Source organism: Hemisphaericaspora subhashii, assembly GCF_019202705.1.
Source record: "Hemisphaericaspora subhashii strain CBS 10753 chromosome Unknown scaffold106, whole genome shotgun sequence".
NCBI lineage: Eukaryota > Fungi > Ascomycota > Pichiomycetes > Serinales > Debaryomycetaceae > Hemisphaericaspora > Hemisphaericaspora subhashii.
In genome coordinates this window covers 15,255-30,936 of record NW_026057314.1, presented here as the reverse complement: position 1 = coordinate 30,936, position 15,682 = coordinate 15,255, and the positions used below count along the sequence as shown (strand labels likewise).

General features: G+C 34.0%; 4 protein-coding genes across 4 annotated transcripts; 3 read left to right on the top strand and 1 right to left on the bottom strand. All coding sequences in view use genetic code 12, as the record gives it.

The window, feature by feature from the left end:
- Positions 1-56: 56 nt before the first annotated feature.
- On the top strand, positions 57-869 carry PRE8 (proteasome core particle subunit alpha 2; the record flags this gene model as incomplete). The annotated part of the gene is made up of 2 exons (XM_049407265.1): positions 57-100; positions 161-869. The coding sequence occupies 2 exons, from the start codon at positions 57-59 to the stop codon at positions 867-869; spliced, it is 753 nt and encodes a 250-aa protein (XP_049263302.1).
- Positions 870-1,121: 252 nt separating this feature from the next.
- On the top strand, positions 1,122-3,827 carry J8A68_003411 (uncharacterized protein; the record flags this gene model as incomplete). The annotated part of the gene is made up of 1 exon (XM_049407264.1): positions 1,122-3,827. One exon carries the CDS (start codon positions 1,122-1,124, stop codon positions 3,825-3,827), a length of 2,706 nt encoding a protein of 901 aa, XP_049263301.1.
- An 86-nt stretch (positions 3,828-3,913) lies between these two features.
- ALO1 (D-arabinono-1,4-lactone oxidase) lies at positions 3,914-5,578 on the bottom strand (the record flags this gene model as incomplete). The annotated part of the gene is made up of 1 exon (XM_049407263.1): positions 3,914-5,578. One exon carries the CDS (start codon positions 5,576-5,578, stop codon positions 3,914-3,916), a length of 1,665 nt encoding a protein of 554 aa, XP_049263300.1.
- A 2,419-nt stretch (positions 5,579-7,997) lies between these two features.
- On the top strand, positions 7,998-9,368 carry ERG13 (hydroxymethylglutaryl-CoA synthase; the record flags this gene model as incomplete). The annotated part of the gene is made up of 1 exon (XM_049407262.1): positions 7,998-9,368. The coding sequence occupies one exon, from the start codon at positions 7,998-8,000 to the stop codon at positions 9,366-9,368; it is 1,371 nt and encodes a 456-aa protein (XP_049263299.1).
- Positions 9,369-15,682: the final 6,314 nt, after the last annotated feature.

Sequence of the window (15,682 nt, the reverse complement as noted above, 5' to 3'; positions counted from 1 at the left end):
TTCAGTACACAATTGACTTACAACTACTACTATAACACATATAAATAACATATAAAATGGCTGATAGATATTCATTCTCATTAACAACTTTCTCTCCAAGGTATGTACAAACATTCAATCCATAATAGATAACTATGAATACTAACAAATAAGCTTCTAGTGGTAAGTTAGTTCAAATTGAATATGCATTAAACGCAGTGAAACAAGGAGTAACCACAATTGGTATCAAATGTGATAATGGGGTAGTCTTAGCCACTGAACGTAAATCAAACTCCCATTTAATCAAAAATGATACCAGTAGTAAAGTTGAATATATTACTCCCAATATTGGTATGACTTATTCAGGAATGGGACCAGATTTTCGTGTATTAGTAGATAGAGCCCGTAAATTAGCTCATACCAATTATAAACGAATTTATAATGAATATCCTCCAGTTAGAATCTTAGTTCAAGAAATTGCTAAAGTAATGCAAGAATCTACCCAATCAGGAGGGATTAGACCATTTGGGGTTAGTTTATTAGTTGGTGGATATGATGAGAATTCAAATGTATTCCAATTATATCAAGTTGATCCTAGTGGAAGTTATTTCCCTTGGAAAGCTACTGCAATTGGTAAAACTTCAAATTCGGCAAAGACTTTCTTGGAAAAAAGATGGAATGAAAATTTACAATTGGAAGATGCTATTCATGTAAGTTTATTAGCTTTGAAGGAAGCCGTTGAAGGGGAATTGATTGGTGAGAATTTGGATATTGCGGTTATAAGTGAACCTCAAGAACAATTATTGGGTTTCAAGGGGACTGAAGAAGTTGGTCCTCGATTTAAAAAATTATCAGCTGAAGAAATAAATGATATCTTGGATTCGTTGTAGTCAGACATGCCTTAGCATGTCTTATATACGTATGTAACTATTAGCCTGAATAGATAAAAAATGTTATATCTTTCTCCCTACTATCAGTCTATCTCTCATAGTTAACGAAAATCTATTACCACTTGGTAGCTCTACCCACCCTCACTCTCATCTCATCACATCACACTAAAAAAATTTTAAAATAAAATAATTATCCATATTTGATCTTCTGTTTCAACCAACCCTCTCTACGAAACCATATTCCACTGCATCATGGCTCGTAAGAACGCAACCAAACTGGCCAAACCGAAGGCTAAATCAACTTCCACATCCAAAAAGAGAAGTTCAAGAAAAATCTTGGATGCTTTCCAAATCGCAGAACGTGCCGAAAATAAATCTGATTCCGATGAGGACAATTATAGTGACGATGATGAAGCTGGTCCACAAGTCCATGATGGTATTCTTGACGCCAGTAGGTTCTTAAAAGAAGGTGCAAATGATGAAGATGATGAATTTGAGGATGAAGAATTGGATTCTGATGAAGCACTTGGATCAGATGATGATTATGATGTTTTGAATTCGAAATTTTCTCAGACTATTAGGGATAAGAAAAAGCGAAATAAATTGAAAAGCAAGAACAAAGGGAAGGATATTGATTTAGGTGAAAGTGAAAGTGAAGATGATGAGGGATATAGTAGTATTGATGAGAATCAGTTGGTTACATTATCAGAAGCTTGGGATATGGATGATAAAGACTTAGCTGAAACCCAAGGTATTTCTCAATCCAACAATAAGAAGAATGAAATAGTCTTAAATGAAACCTGGGAATCCGCCTCCTCTTCCTCATCCGAATCCGAATCCGAAGAATCCTCCTCTTCTGAAGAAGAAGAGGACCAAAGCTCAGATGAAGACATCTTCGACAACGCCTCCGATGACAACGAAATCAATCTCACCACCACCACATCCACCCTCCAATCCAAAATAAAACTCCCCAAAGATCGTCGAAAACTCATCATCGAACCGCGAACCGAAAACGAATTCGCCATCCCCACCCCTCAAGGCACCACCCTCTCCCTTCAAGAAATGATGTCCGCCGTCAATGACACCTCCATCACCCAATCCGCCATCCTCATCGATCCGGAATCAAAACCGTTGACTACTCCATTACCTAAACGGATCCAACAGCGTCATGATCGTGGCGCGGCGTATGAGATTGCAAAAGGCGAGATATCGAGATGGGAAGAAACAGTTCAGGCGAACAGACAGGCTGAGGTATTGAAATTCCCCATGAATGCGCCATCCACAACTCATAATGACAGCGCGATTACGTTTCGTGAAAGTTCATCTGGTGTGAGTAGTGAATTGGAGAAGAGGATTGGAAAAGTATTAGAAGAATCGGCGTTGGTTGATGATACCAAAGAGGCCAAATTTGAAGAAATCGCCGTGGGGAAATTACTGCCTGAAGAGATGAAGAAACGGACTCAAGAATTAAGATTGATGAGAGAGCTTATGTTTCGTGATGAAAAGAGGGCGAAGAGGATTAAGAAGATTAAATCTAAGCAATATCATAAAATCCAAAAGAAAGAAAGATTACGTAATCAAGAACTCGTTGATGAATTGGAAGGAGGAGATGAAGATGATGATGCGGATTTGAAGCGAGCACAGGAAAGAATGAGTCTTAAACACAAAACCCAATCTTCATGGGCCAAACTGATGATCAAATCGGGATTGAGCAAGGATGCATCCAACAGAGCCGAATTGGAAGAAATGTTGAGACAGGGGGAGAAATTACGTGAAAAACAAATGGGATTCCCCGAGGGTGAAGGAGGATCGGATGAAGATGTTTCCGATATCGAAAGAGACTATAATAATGAACAAGAGATTGATACAAAGGGGTTAGGAAAGGGGGTTATGGAGATGGAATTTATGAAGAATGCAGCTGCTAGAGATCGAGCTGATAATTTACAACAATTGGAATTATTACGAAAGCTTGAAAATGGCGATGATTTGGATTTATTTGATGAAGAAGGGGAAAGTGGTGCTGTTAATGTGGTGAAGAATCAGGGGAGGAGGGTATATACGCCACAAGCATTAGACCAAGTTGATGAGATGGCTGAAGTTAACAAGAGGACCATCGAGGAGGTTTCGGAAGAGAGGGAAAGGGGATTAGCTGGGAAGTTGAGTAAGAAATTCACCGTCGTCGATAATTCTTCCTCCAAGGAATCATCATCTCAACCAAAGAAGCAAGTCGATACTACTACTACCGACGATTCAAATCCATGGTTGACAGCCACAACCACCAACGAACCAAGTCAAAAATCCACCAAAATCACCGCCGTGGAACAAACTTCATCCAAACTCGCAAAAGCCGCCGCTAAGATCGCAAAATCCAAACAACGCAAACATGGCAAATCCTCCACCGACAACAACACCATGATTGAAATCAACGATACATTACAGCTCACCTCCGTTCATGATTCTGAAGATGAAGGAGAAGTTGACGAAGATGTTCCTACCATGTTTAAACAAAAAGAATTAATCAGACAAGCGTTCGCCGGTGATGATGTCGTGGCTGAGTTCGAATCCGAGAAAAAACGGGTGGCTCAAGAAGAAGGAGATCAGGAAGAAGACCTCACCCTTCCAGGATGGGGAGATTGGGCAGGTGATGATTCCAAAAAGAACAAACGTAAAAAGAGAAAGGTGGTTCGGATTGTTGCTGGGGTAGTACAAGAAGAAAAACGTCGTGATAAAAACTTGAAAAATGTAATCATAAATGAAAAAGTCAACAAAAAGAACTTGAAATATCAATCTAGTGATGTTCCATTCCCATTTGAGAGTAGGGAACAATATGAAAGAAGTTTGAGAATGCCGGTGGGACAAGAATGGACAAGTAGGGAGACACATCAGAGATTAACTATGCCGAGAGTCATAACTAAACAAGGTACCGTTATTGATCCATTGAAGGCGCCATTTAAGTAGAGAACAACTAGTAATTATATTTTTATAATGTAGATAGCAAGTAATGTATATTAATAACAAGCAATGTATATTAGTAATAAGAGATATTACACATCCTCTAAGAGTAAACCATTTCTTTCTAACCACCCCTTCCCACTCAAGAAAACCCCATGCGGGTCAGTCTCCCTCCTCACCTTATTAAAACTCACCAAATCCTCACCAAACCACCCCCTCATATCAAACCCACTCATAGAATAAAACTCCTTCCCGCCATATCCCAACTGTTCCTCCAAATCACCCCCTTCTACCGCTTTAGTCCCAATGAAATTCTTGGCCCAATGGGGTTTTCCACCCACGTCCGCCAAAGTTTCTTCAAAGATCTTAAACCACTCATGAGTCTCTACATTCGTGCGGAATGGTCTATACATCGTTGCATTTATGAATAATGACAATGCTTCATTCGTAGGCTGGTCTGTTTCAATATATGGAAGCACGGGGGAATTGTCTAAATATGGACGGAGGTTATTTCCGGGGATAGGACCGGCAGTTAGACGGTCCTTAGTAGCGAGCCAAGATTGAGGAGGGTATAGGGATGGATTCCCTTCGTCGTTGATGAAGGCCAGGTTTGAGACTGTCATGTTTGAACATCTGACTTCAATTGGTGCATGAACGAAAAATTGCCCCGATTTGGAGGCGGCAACGATTGAGGATTTAAGTTTGGATAAGATTTCTGGACCATGGATTAATGGAGCTGACCATTCATTGACAAATTGTGAAAAGAGACAATCCATATTTAAACCCTCTACTGAATCCTGAACGGCGATTTGCCCTTGGCCAAGGGTTTCGACTTTTCCATATTGTTGATTGAATACGAATCGTTCAACTAATGGGGTTAGACGAGGCCATAAGTGGACGGAAATCCAAAGTAAGGATTCATAAAAGAATCGACCGAATTTTGTACCATACCAAGAAGGTCTTGGTGATGATAATGGTTCATCTGATTTATTACCTCTCCAACAAATACATTTATCACTATAAGGAAACCACCAAATTCTAATAAATTCCGAATCTAACCAAATATTATCCCAATTTGAAATCAAGGTGTTAAAGTTGATAATTTCTTGTTTTGATTTTATGGTGAATTTTGGTCTTGTTCTAAGGGTTACATGAGTTATGATTCCAATTTTACCTAATGATAATAAGATAGCTTTAAAATAATGAGGATTTTCAATTGAAGAACAATTAATTAGTTTACCCAGGGAATTTAAGAAAGATATTGAGACAACTTGTTGAGATAATAATGAATGATATTGAGTGGACCCATGAGAACCAGTTGAGATTAATCCCGCGATTGATTGTTCACTAATTGAACCTAGGTTTTGAATAGCCAATTGATGTTTTTTTAAGTATTCATTTAATTCATAAATTCTACAACCTGCTTCTACAGTCAAATCAACAAATTTAACTTCTTTCTCCAGGGGGTTATTAATACAAGGACCATAAAATTCTTGTTGATTAATGATTTGATTGAAATTATCTAAATTACATAACCATTCTTTAGTCATGGTTAAATCACTAGGGGAATGACCTGAACCAATTGTCATTATTGTTTTGTTATTTAATCTTGCTTGATTAATTAATTCTTTAATTTCTTCCAAATTGGTTGGTTGAAAAATTGCTTGTGGTTTACAATAGAAAGTACCTGCCCATGTTGAATGAATGAATTTATTAGTTACAAACGATTGTAATGATTCTGGAATAGCAGAAGTCATCTTCACTTAACTATACTTGTCTTAGTAAAAGAAAGAAGAAGAAGAAGAAAGTGAAAGTGAGTTGTATTTGTAATCACAATAAAAATGAAATTTTTCAGATGAAGTGGGACATCGGAAGGTACATTATAAAAAAAACCGTTTTATTGTTACAAAGTAAATAAGGATAAGTAAGTAAGAATAAAGTATCCACAGTTTTACAAATTTAATTAAATTACGTGATTCAGTATATTATTATTAGACTTATATTGTATATACACAAGTAACTATTGTGGTGTTCTAATTACATTTAGAATACATAAATAAAGTTTAAAAAGGATGTAAGTATGGAATATGATATTCCGTTATTCGGAATAAATAATAATAATAATTCTCTGTCAAAAATAGCCGATGTCTATTATTCTATTCTTTTTCACTTATAAATTTTGTTTCTTTATAGTATAGAAAACCTTATAATCAATTAAACGAATAACTAGAGAGAGAGAGAGTAATCCCTAATAACAATGAACACTTACGTTGAATTACTAAGAAGGTGAAACTATCTAAAGAATGAAGCTATACATGTTTATAATATTATATTAGACATCTGTAATAGGAGGAACCAATAGTAACAATACCTTTTTTATTGATACCAATTAATACAACTCTCTTTAAGAAATAGTATACAGTATGTCCCATACATAGTTTACATTCTTATGTATTACAAATACTTTATTCTTTATTATTAATTGCAATTGTACTACTAAATAATAAAGTGCGAATAGACATTAGTTTAACATAAAACTCTCATCCAATAAATAGTCAATTACTATTTTCCTAATTAATTAAAGAAGAGAGTATATTATTCATTTTACTTATATCTTAATCTCATTAACATAATTCAATTCAATCCAATTAGGGTTAATATTGTAATTGATCTATATACAAGTATATAAATAGTAATTATTTAATACCCTACCTTGGTTGTATGACAATATTACAAAGTATTTTGTAAAAAATTTATACAAATTATTTGTACATATAATCCATTGATGCAAATGTGACCAGTATTACTATTAAAATAGAATTACTTAACAATTAATACTAATAATAATATAATTCCATTTAGACCAGATATATACTTAAGAATACGTGGCTAATAGTTGCTAAGAATCTTTTGGGGAATGAATCTACGACATAAGTTACTCCGAAGAGATATTTCTTAAAATAAATTCGCTTGAAATCTCCATTCATTTTATCTTAAAGCAATGTTACATTTACATAATAGAATGAAATAGACTTGAAATTACGATCAATAAGACTTATTCTAAATAAGTAATTGGTTAAGGCGAGTCTGTTGCATTTATGTAGATAATTTGAAGTTGTAACATAAAACGGTTTTAAACTAAACTGAAATTTAAGTTTAAGGTTTAANTCTATTCATTTTATCTTAAGGCAATGTTACATTTACATAATAGAATGAAATAGACATGAAATTACGATCAATAAGACTTATTCTAAAAGTAATTGGTTAAGGCGAGTCTGTTACATTTATGTAGATAATTTGATAAGTTGTAACATAAAACGGTTTTAAACTAAACTGAAATTTAAGTTTAAGGTTTAAATATAAAGAATGTTTGACAATGCAATGTAAATGTTACCCTTTATCTATAGTCAACTAATTGGGGGTTTCGATAATCCCTTACCACATATTTCAAATAAGAAATTGGAATTATCCTATTTTGGAATTTTACTTTAGTAGTTAGTTAATGAATCTATCAATTTCTCTTTCATAATTTATTAATTACATTTATTCTCATTCGATAATTGTAATAAGATTGCTGCTCCCCTTAAAATAAATTTAAAAAGTTAAGAAATTTTTATTTCAACATTTTCTTAAATGTTACGTTGTTCTTTATTTTACAGATTATATTGTTACTATCTATCTATCTAAAATGTCTGTCTTGGTTATCTTCTGTTTTATTAGTCTGTCGTACTTAATGTTATACCTTTCTCTCTCTTTCTCTTTGTTCTATATTCGTTTAATTATCCGTCGTTTGCAGTTTTTAACTAAGTTACCCATAATAAGTAATGTGTAAAAAAACGCGTGTGAAAAAATAAATTAAATAAAATTAAAAATAAATTTATTAAAATAATTTAACGTACAACAAAAACATCCAGACAGACACAAAAGAAATTTTAAAAAGAAAATTTCTCTTTTAAGTTGCAAGAGAGAGCGTTTTGTTGGTTAAGTTATGGTCGTTTAATTCGTATAAATTCAGACAGACAATTTAAATTCTATCAAAGAAAAACTACAAATAGAAATTTTTTTGGCAACAATTTTTTTTTAAAACATTTCTTTCTTTCTTTCTTCTTCTTCATTAAAGTACTTTGCTATCCTTCCATATTACATCCATATCCATATCCAAACTAAGTAATAATAATGACTCAATCATTCTGTGATTCTAAACCACGTCCAACCAATGTTGGTATTAAAGGTATTGAAGTTTATATTCCTGGTCAAGCAGTAAATCAATCAGATTTAGAAAAATTTGATGGAATTCCTGCTGGTAAATATACTATTGGTTTAGGTCAAACTAATATGTCATTTGTTAATGATAGAGAAGATATTTATTCCATCAGTTTAACTGTTTTATCAAAATTGATTTCTTCTTATAATATTGATACTAATCAAATTGGTAGATTAGAAGTTGGTACTGAAACTTTATTAGATAAATCAAAATCAGTTAAATCAGTATTAATGCAATTATTCCCCGGTAATGCTGATATTGAAGGTATTGATACCGTTAATGCTTGTTATGGTGGTACTTCTTCAATTATAAATGCCGTTAATTGGATTGAATCTAATTCTTGGGATGGTAGAGATGCAATTGTTGTTGCTGGTGATATTGCTATCTATGATAAAGGTGCTGCTAGACCAACTGGTGGTTGTGGTGCTATTGCTATGTTGATTGGTCCTGATGCTCCAATTGTATTTGATAATATTAGAGGTTCATTTATGGAACATGCTTATGATTTCTATAAACCAGATTTCACTAGTGAATATCCTGTGGTTGATGGACATTTCTCGTTGGCTTGTTATATTAAAGCGGTTGATCAATGTTATAAGAATTATTCCAAAAAATTCACGGGTGATGTTAATAAAACCGTGGGCGTTTTTGATCATTTTGATTATAATGCTTTCCATGTTCCAACTTGTAAATTAGTTACTAAATCTTATGCAAGATTATTATATAATGATTATTTATCCAATCCTGAAAAATTCACCGATTTAATTGATGAAGAAACTAGAAATACTTTGAATTCATTAACTTATGAAAAATCATTAGTTGATAGAACTTGGGAAAAAGTATTTGGTGGATTAGCCAAAGAAAACCTCAAATCAAGAGTTACACCCGCTTTAACCGTCCCAACTAATACTGGTAACATGTATACTGCATCAGCATGGGTTTCATTAGCTTCATTATTATATTATGTCGGTTCTGAAGAATTACAAGGCAAGAGAATTGGTTTATTCTCGTATGGATCAGGATTAGCTTCAACATTAATGTCAATGACTATAAATGGAGATATTTCTACCATTACCAAGATTTTAAATTTTGATGATAAATTAGGTGAAGGTAGAAGAATTGAAGTACCGGAAAAATTCATTGAAGCTATTGAATTAAGAGAAAAATGTCATTTAAAGAAGAGTTATCAACCGGTTGGTGAAATTGATCATTTGAGTGTTGGAACTTATTATTTGGTTGATATTGATGATAAATATAGAAGATCTTATGAAATTAAGAAGTAACTGTCCTGGCTTAGATAGAGAGGTGATGGTGGTGTAAATTATTATTATATATTAAATATGAGTAAAAAAACCTAATTAATAGATAGCAAAAACAACAAATAATTCATTCTTGTAGAACTCTTATCAATATCTCTATTTCTTGGATATTGGGAAATCTTGATATCTCCCATAATCTCAGATTAGTAAGGACACTTAAACGAGCATCGTCGTATAAGCACCACAAATTATTCTCCAGTAGAAAAATTCTATAGTTCCCCATAATAGATTCCCAAAAAATACATCATATGATATATATGTACTTGCGGGGTCTTATCTGGGGTATTCTTCAAGGCTGTGCTAAAAGGGATTGTGGCTTTTGAATTAATCTAGTCCAGGTCGTATAGATTTATACATACGGGCGTATTTCCGTCGGGGGTTGCCTCGTTTATGCCACACAGGGGGAGAGCGAAACATCGACAGGATGATAAGGGAGAATGAATGATAGCATATTTCGGGTTGATTCTGGAGGTTGGGGTGAGGGAAATAACTAATGACGAACCTGGTTACGGTTGATTCCATATTGGCTAAAGATAATTGTTTGACATGGTGTTGGTAGTTATTTGTATAAGTTTTATATGGTTCTTTTTAATCAATTTAAATTATACAAATTACAACAAACACAATGGATGTGCAATTGGATTCTGAAATAAACCATAGTGGTTTGTCAAAGAATCACCCATACCACGCTCAAATCAGATTCATTCTGATAATTCCTTGAGGAATCATTCTTACAATTAATTAATTGCTTGCTGATTTTCATGCGTCAATGAATTACGAGAATGGGTCTACTTTGGACAACAGGTTTGTTATCAAAGTTTGAGGTATGGTTAGAGTAGGTTTGTACTAGACATTTTCTACTTAATTTTACGGGGCCTGAGTTCTTTTAATGGATGATTTGTTTTGACAACACCCAGGTCCTATTCTTAAGTTGAGCTTTATTCTTTCGTACAAGGTTTCTTGCCATATAGCTAATAAATCCGTACTCGCATTGCTTAATTTCATTCAAAACTTTGTTTAAAAACAAGATACGGAGACTGAAAATTTGATAGACTGAACTAACAACGTTGCCCCGTACAACCTCTATAGCATTAAAAAATCACTTGGAAGTTATCAGATTCTTTTTTGTAGTTTGTAGCAATTTATGATACAGTTGGTATCCATCTGCTGAATTAGGGCATACTCGTTATACCTGGTAACACAGTTCAATATAGTTTGATAGATTGCATACCGCAATTGCGTTCAGAATATGGAAACTACCAAGCTATCTCCTCCAAACGGTGATACCAAATGCAACGTGTATTCCGAATTTCACAGTTGGAAACCATCATTTATCGAGGAATTGAAATGTTATGGGATTGACTAGCATGAGATAAGGTTCTTCTTAATTGGCCAAATCTGTATTGCATGTTTATAGAAATCTAAAGCTAGTGAGACTATGACTTCAAAATAGTGAAATACTAGGGAAATTTGGCTTGTATTTATAATACAGGAAGAAGAACTCTCAGATATGAAATAACTGCATAGCATATCAAACAAAGAACCAAGCACATATCATAAATGTCCAACGCTGAATAAACAAAAAAGGCAATTCCAAAGAATCATCTTTTGCGGGTACCAAGTTATAGAAATGGCAACTCCAGACAATAACTTTCCCCAGTAAATGAGATGTAGTTTACATCCAAACATTAATGACAATATGCGAGCCAGATCTAACAAACATTGAAACAAATGTCATTGAATTAAGACAATATGTCGATTTGTCAATCCAACAACAAAGGGATAACTCAAATTGCCTGCAATAACTCGTCTAATTTGTTGTGATGGGTAATAGGCTGGAGATGATCAGAGATCTTATAATTTATGAAAATTTCATCATCCATACGAAGTCCTTTTTCTGATATCTATTAGGAAAACTATATAATTAGAGATAACTATACATAAAAGCCTGCTCTTATTGAGTTATCCCAAGTTAATTCAAATCGTCATGGCTCGAAGAATACAAGCAATATCTCGCTCTTCAAATGACGAAGTTTTTTGGTTCGTTGTCTTCTTTCATTTGGTTAGTTTGATATAATGAAGTACTCGATGTTTCCGCTACTGAATTATGGTATACCCGTTACAATTTGGTAGCCCGCATGGTTTGAATTTAATTTGATAAGTCTATAGTATATGAATATGGAAATATCTAAACTATTCCCCAAACGGTGATGCCAAATGCAACGTGTATTCCGAAAATTCACAGGTGGAAACTAGCCAATCAAATTGATTCGAAAGAACTCTAGCATTATTTTTATCCATTATGAAGTTTTGGTTTCCACCTTCTGAAGTATGGCATACTCCGTTACATTTGGTAGCACCGCATGGTTGAAAAAATTTATATAATTCATAATTGCTTTTCAGAATATATGAATATGGACTAATTCCCCCAAACGGTGTCACCAAATGTAACGTGTATTCCGAAAATTCACAGCTGGAAACTAACCCATCGAACTGATTTAATAACTCTACCATTAATTATGCCATCTGCAAGATCTATAAGCACATTTCTAAAATGCTTTGCCTCTCTCCATCATATTCGTTGGATTTGGTATTGCCCGCTTCTGGCTATTTCCTAGCAGTTTAATCTTTGAATGTAGAACTGTACATATGTAGCAACAGCCTAACTATTCTCCATACAACGGTGACCAAGTTCAACGTCTATGAAGCGACTAGCTACTTCTTGTGTCACAAATTATCCATTATATTCATTGTAGGTCGATTTGTTTCCACTGCTAAATTAACCATACTGCTTATACGTGGTAGCGCCGCATGATTGCTAAATCAATACACACTTTATTAATACTTGCATTTCTTACTTCCAGTTGCACCTTTTTAAAAATTAGGAATGATCTTATTCACCGAAATTAGTGGAGTATGTAAATATTGATATATCATTCAAACGACGTTACCTCGTAGTAAGCTGTATGGTATAACTCGCAGTGGAAGCAACTTGCAGAGGAATTGAAACCAACTGGGCCATGTGGGAAACATATCCTACACCATTGAAGAATTGCTTCCACTGTATAATTAGATCATCTCCGTTACATTTTGGTGGATGGTTATTAACTCCATAGGCACTTCTTGAACTCACAGAATAAAAGACGGAAGCCTTTGGCACTCTTTAAACGATGTTACCAAATGTAACGGGCATGGCACAATTAGACTAGTGGAAGCTTCCTAGTATGTAATTGAAGTGCGGGAGAATTGTTGTTTGTTTATTGGTTGTTGTTGCTGTTCTGCACATCGCTTGGTTCGTATCTCGACACTGAAGGAAAATTCCGGGCCTATTTATACTCGTTGTCTCATCAACAATTGTAGGATCTTTACAAAAAAAAAACAATCAACTTCCTGCACATGGCTATGAATTTTTCTCTCTTCTTATTGGATGATTGATTTAAGGTAATTCCGAAGGTAGTATCAGGACAAATTACCCTACCAGCTGCACTTGGTTTTCAATCTAACATAACCTAATTAACTAACCATCGCAATATATGGAAGATTGATAGTCATTAAACCTTATTAAAATAGGGGTTAGACTAAACAGTGCAAGAAAACAATTCTCTTTTGCCCAGGAAACCGTTATTTATAACTCTTTCTGAGAATATCGAAGTCTTACAGCGATAATGATCCGATCTCTTCTCGTGACGTTCATATTCAAAGGGTGTAGTGGCTTCAACAAAAACAAAAACAATATCTTCCATTAGAAATCGAGTCGGCAAATGTCCAATATGGACTATTGCACCAGGTTGGCTTCTCCAAGGAAACCTCACGAGTAGTAAGATGACAAACGTAACAAGGACATACCTTGATGACTAACATCAAACCAATTATAGATGCAGGCAAAAATCGAGAACAACTAACTTTATACTTATGCACTGTGTATAGACAAATCAAATGACATTGCATCCTTAACAATCTGACTATGAGTGACATCAAATCCTTAACTTATGGAAATATTATCCCTTACATAAATGTGAACTGCCAGATGGGAACGAATATGATAAAATTATAATAGAAACAGATAATGAAGATATATATGTTACGAATTTTTAAAATTAAAAAACCTGAATTTTATGAATTAGATGGAAACGAATATAGGAAATTCATTACAGAAACAGAAAACGAACATATATAGCTGCGTATATAGGTTCATTATCTGTTTCTATAATGAATTTACGATACTCGTTTCCATCTGTTGATAGAATCCGGTACTTTTAATTTTAAATTCTCCGAACGTTATATAACCCCAGCAAAGTTTACAGATCATATATCCTTTACAACCAAGAATCTACCTTTATATGTTCGTTTTCTGTTTCTATAATCATTTTATCCTGTCCGTTTCCATCTAATTCATACAATCTGGGTCTTTTAATTTTAGATCTTCCTAACATTATATAACCCCACCATAGTTTGCAGATCCTTTATAACCAAGAATCTCTTCAATTGAGCAAAGTAACCATATAGATAGGAGCATCCAATATGATGAACACAATAGCGACACCATTCATGCTAATTCTCTAAGTAGTCGTAGACAAATTTTGAACAAATTCCCGAGAATAATAACGTTTTGATAGCAATTAAATTCTTCAATTTCAATTCTAATTCAACTGATTCCAACTCTGCATGGTTCCATTTGACGAAATATTTCATTTCTTTTCATAAGATGTTTCTAGCAAATGAATGCTTGAAGCTAGGTTTGTTCATGACAAATAAACTCCAAAAATATACCCAAAGGCTGATATATTTGTATGCTTCAACATTCTTAATCAAAAAATGTCTCAATATCTATCATGTTAATAGCATACACTCCCTTCTAACACTCGAAAACCAGTTTGACATACTCCATCTACATTCAGTTATACAGGAGTTTATAATGTGTGTGTACCATAATTTTCAATGTGAATAATAGTTTCTAAAAGTAGTGACAAAAGTAAATACGAAACCGCAATTGACCTTCAGCATTCAAATAACCATCTTTTCAATTAAGGGGCAATTGAACCAACACAAATGAGATTAAAATTTTGGAGGAAAATACCCTACCGGTATGCCCTTCGCCGTCGACTTCATAAAATAATTTTGCGAGTTTTTATCAACCTAGGAAGCAGCGCTATTATAACCTATTAAAATTCGAGGCCAGAAACGCTACAAATAAGTTGAGACGTGCGATTGATATATCAGCATTATAAAAGCTTGTTCACCTATTCTCTTAATTCTATTCTTTTTACTATAATTTATAAAACTATTAAATAGTTCAATTTTGTCAACAAAAAATCGTCCCACTTTTGTTTTGATGTTGAGGTTAGTATTTCAGAAAGGTGTTACCCGAATTTGTCATCACGTGCCACTCTTTTTGTGGATTATTATTGGCTTAAACTTTATTTATCAAAACAACAAATTTTGCAGCAAAATTTAGACACCCTAAATTGCGAAAAAATTAGAATTCTTAACTTCATTTTATTCTTCTTTACTTTTCAGAAAGAAACCAACCATTTCAATCATGTACTATCTTCGTCCAATCTCAATCTCATCAATCCAACAAAGGGATGATTTGTGCTTTTGACTCTTCAAAGAACTATTCTTGACGTGAATTTGCTAGAGGGAAAATTGAGAGTAATTAATTCACAGAAATGAAATTAAACCACAGAAACAAAATTGAAACTTCTTCCAATGACAACCAACAATTACCACTCCTTTATCGTCAACAAACCATTGAATGAAGCATCAGTTGCCATTATCTTTCAATCCACTTCTTATTTCACCTTAAATCATTACTTTCATATCAAAGCTTTAGCCGTTATTAGAGTAAAGACACAAACACACGACCACAAAACAAAAAATCAAAGAATAAAATATCCAAAAGAATTAGTGGAGACAATTTGGAGTGAGTCTTACTGGATTTCATGAATTGGTTTAATTAATCCGTTCATACTGAATTAGCCACCTGACCAATGGTTAGTTTATGTGATGGATTTTTTTATCTGATTTTAATGGAAGAAGGTTTAACTCAATCCAGTTCGGAACTAGAATGAAGAGTTGGATTGAAATTTTGATATGGAGTTCAATGGAGGCGATAGAGAAGTTGGGAAGGAAGTTGAGCTCAATGGTGATGGGGAGAGGTGGACAGGCGGACAATTTGCGGACCTTGGGAGATTAATGGCGGTGTTTAAGAAATCCTGCAAACAACAATTTTCTAGCAAAAATGAAGGCTATTATTTGAAATATTAGTGCTTATCTCA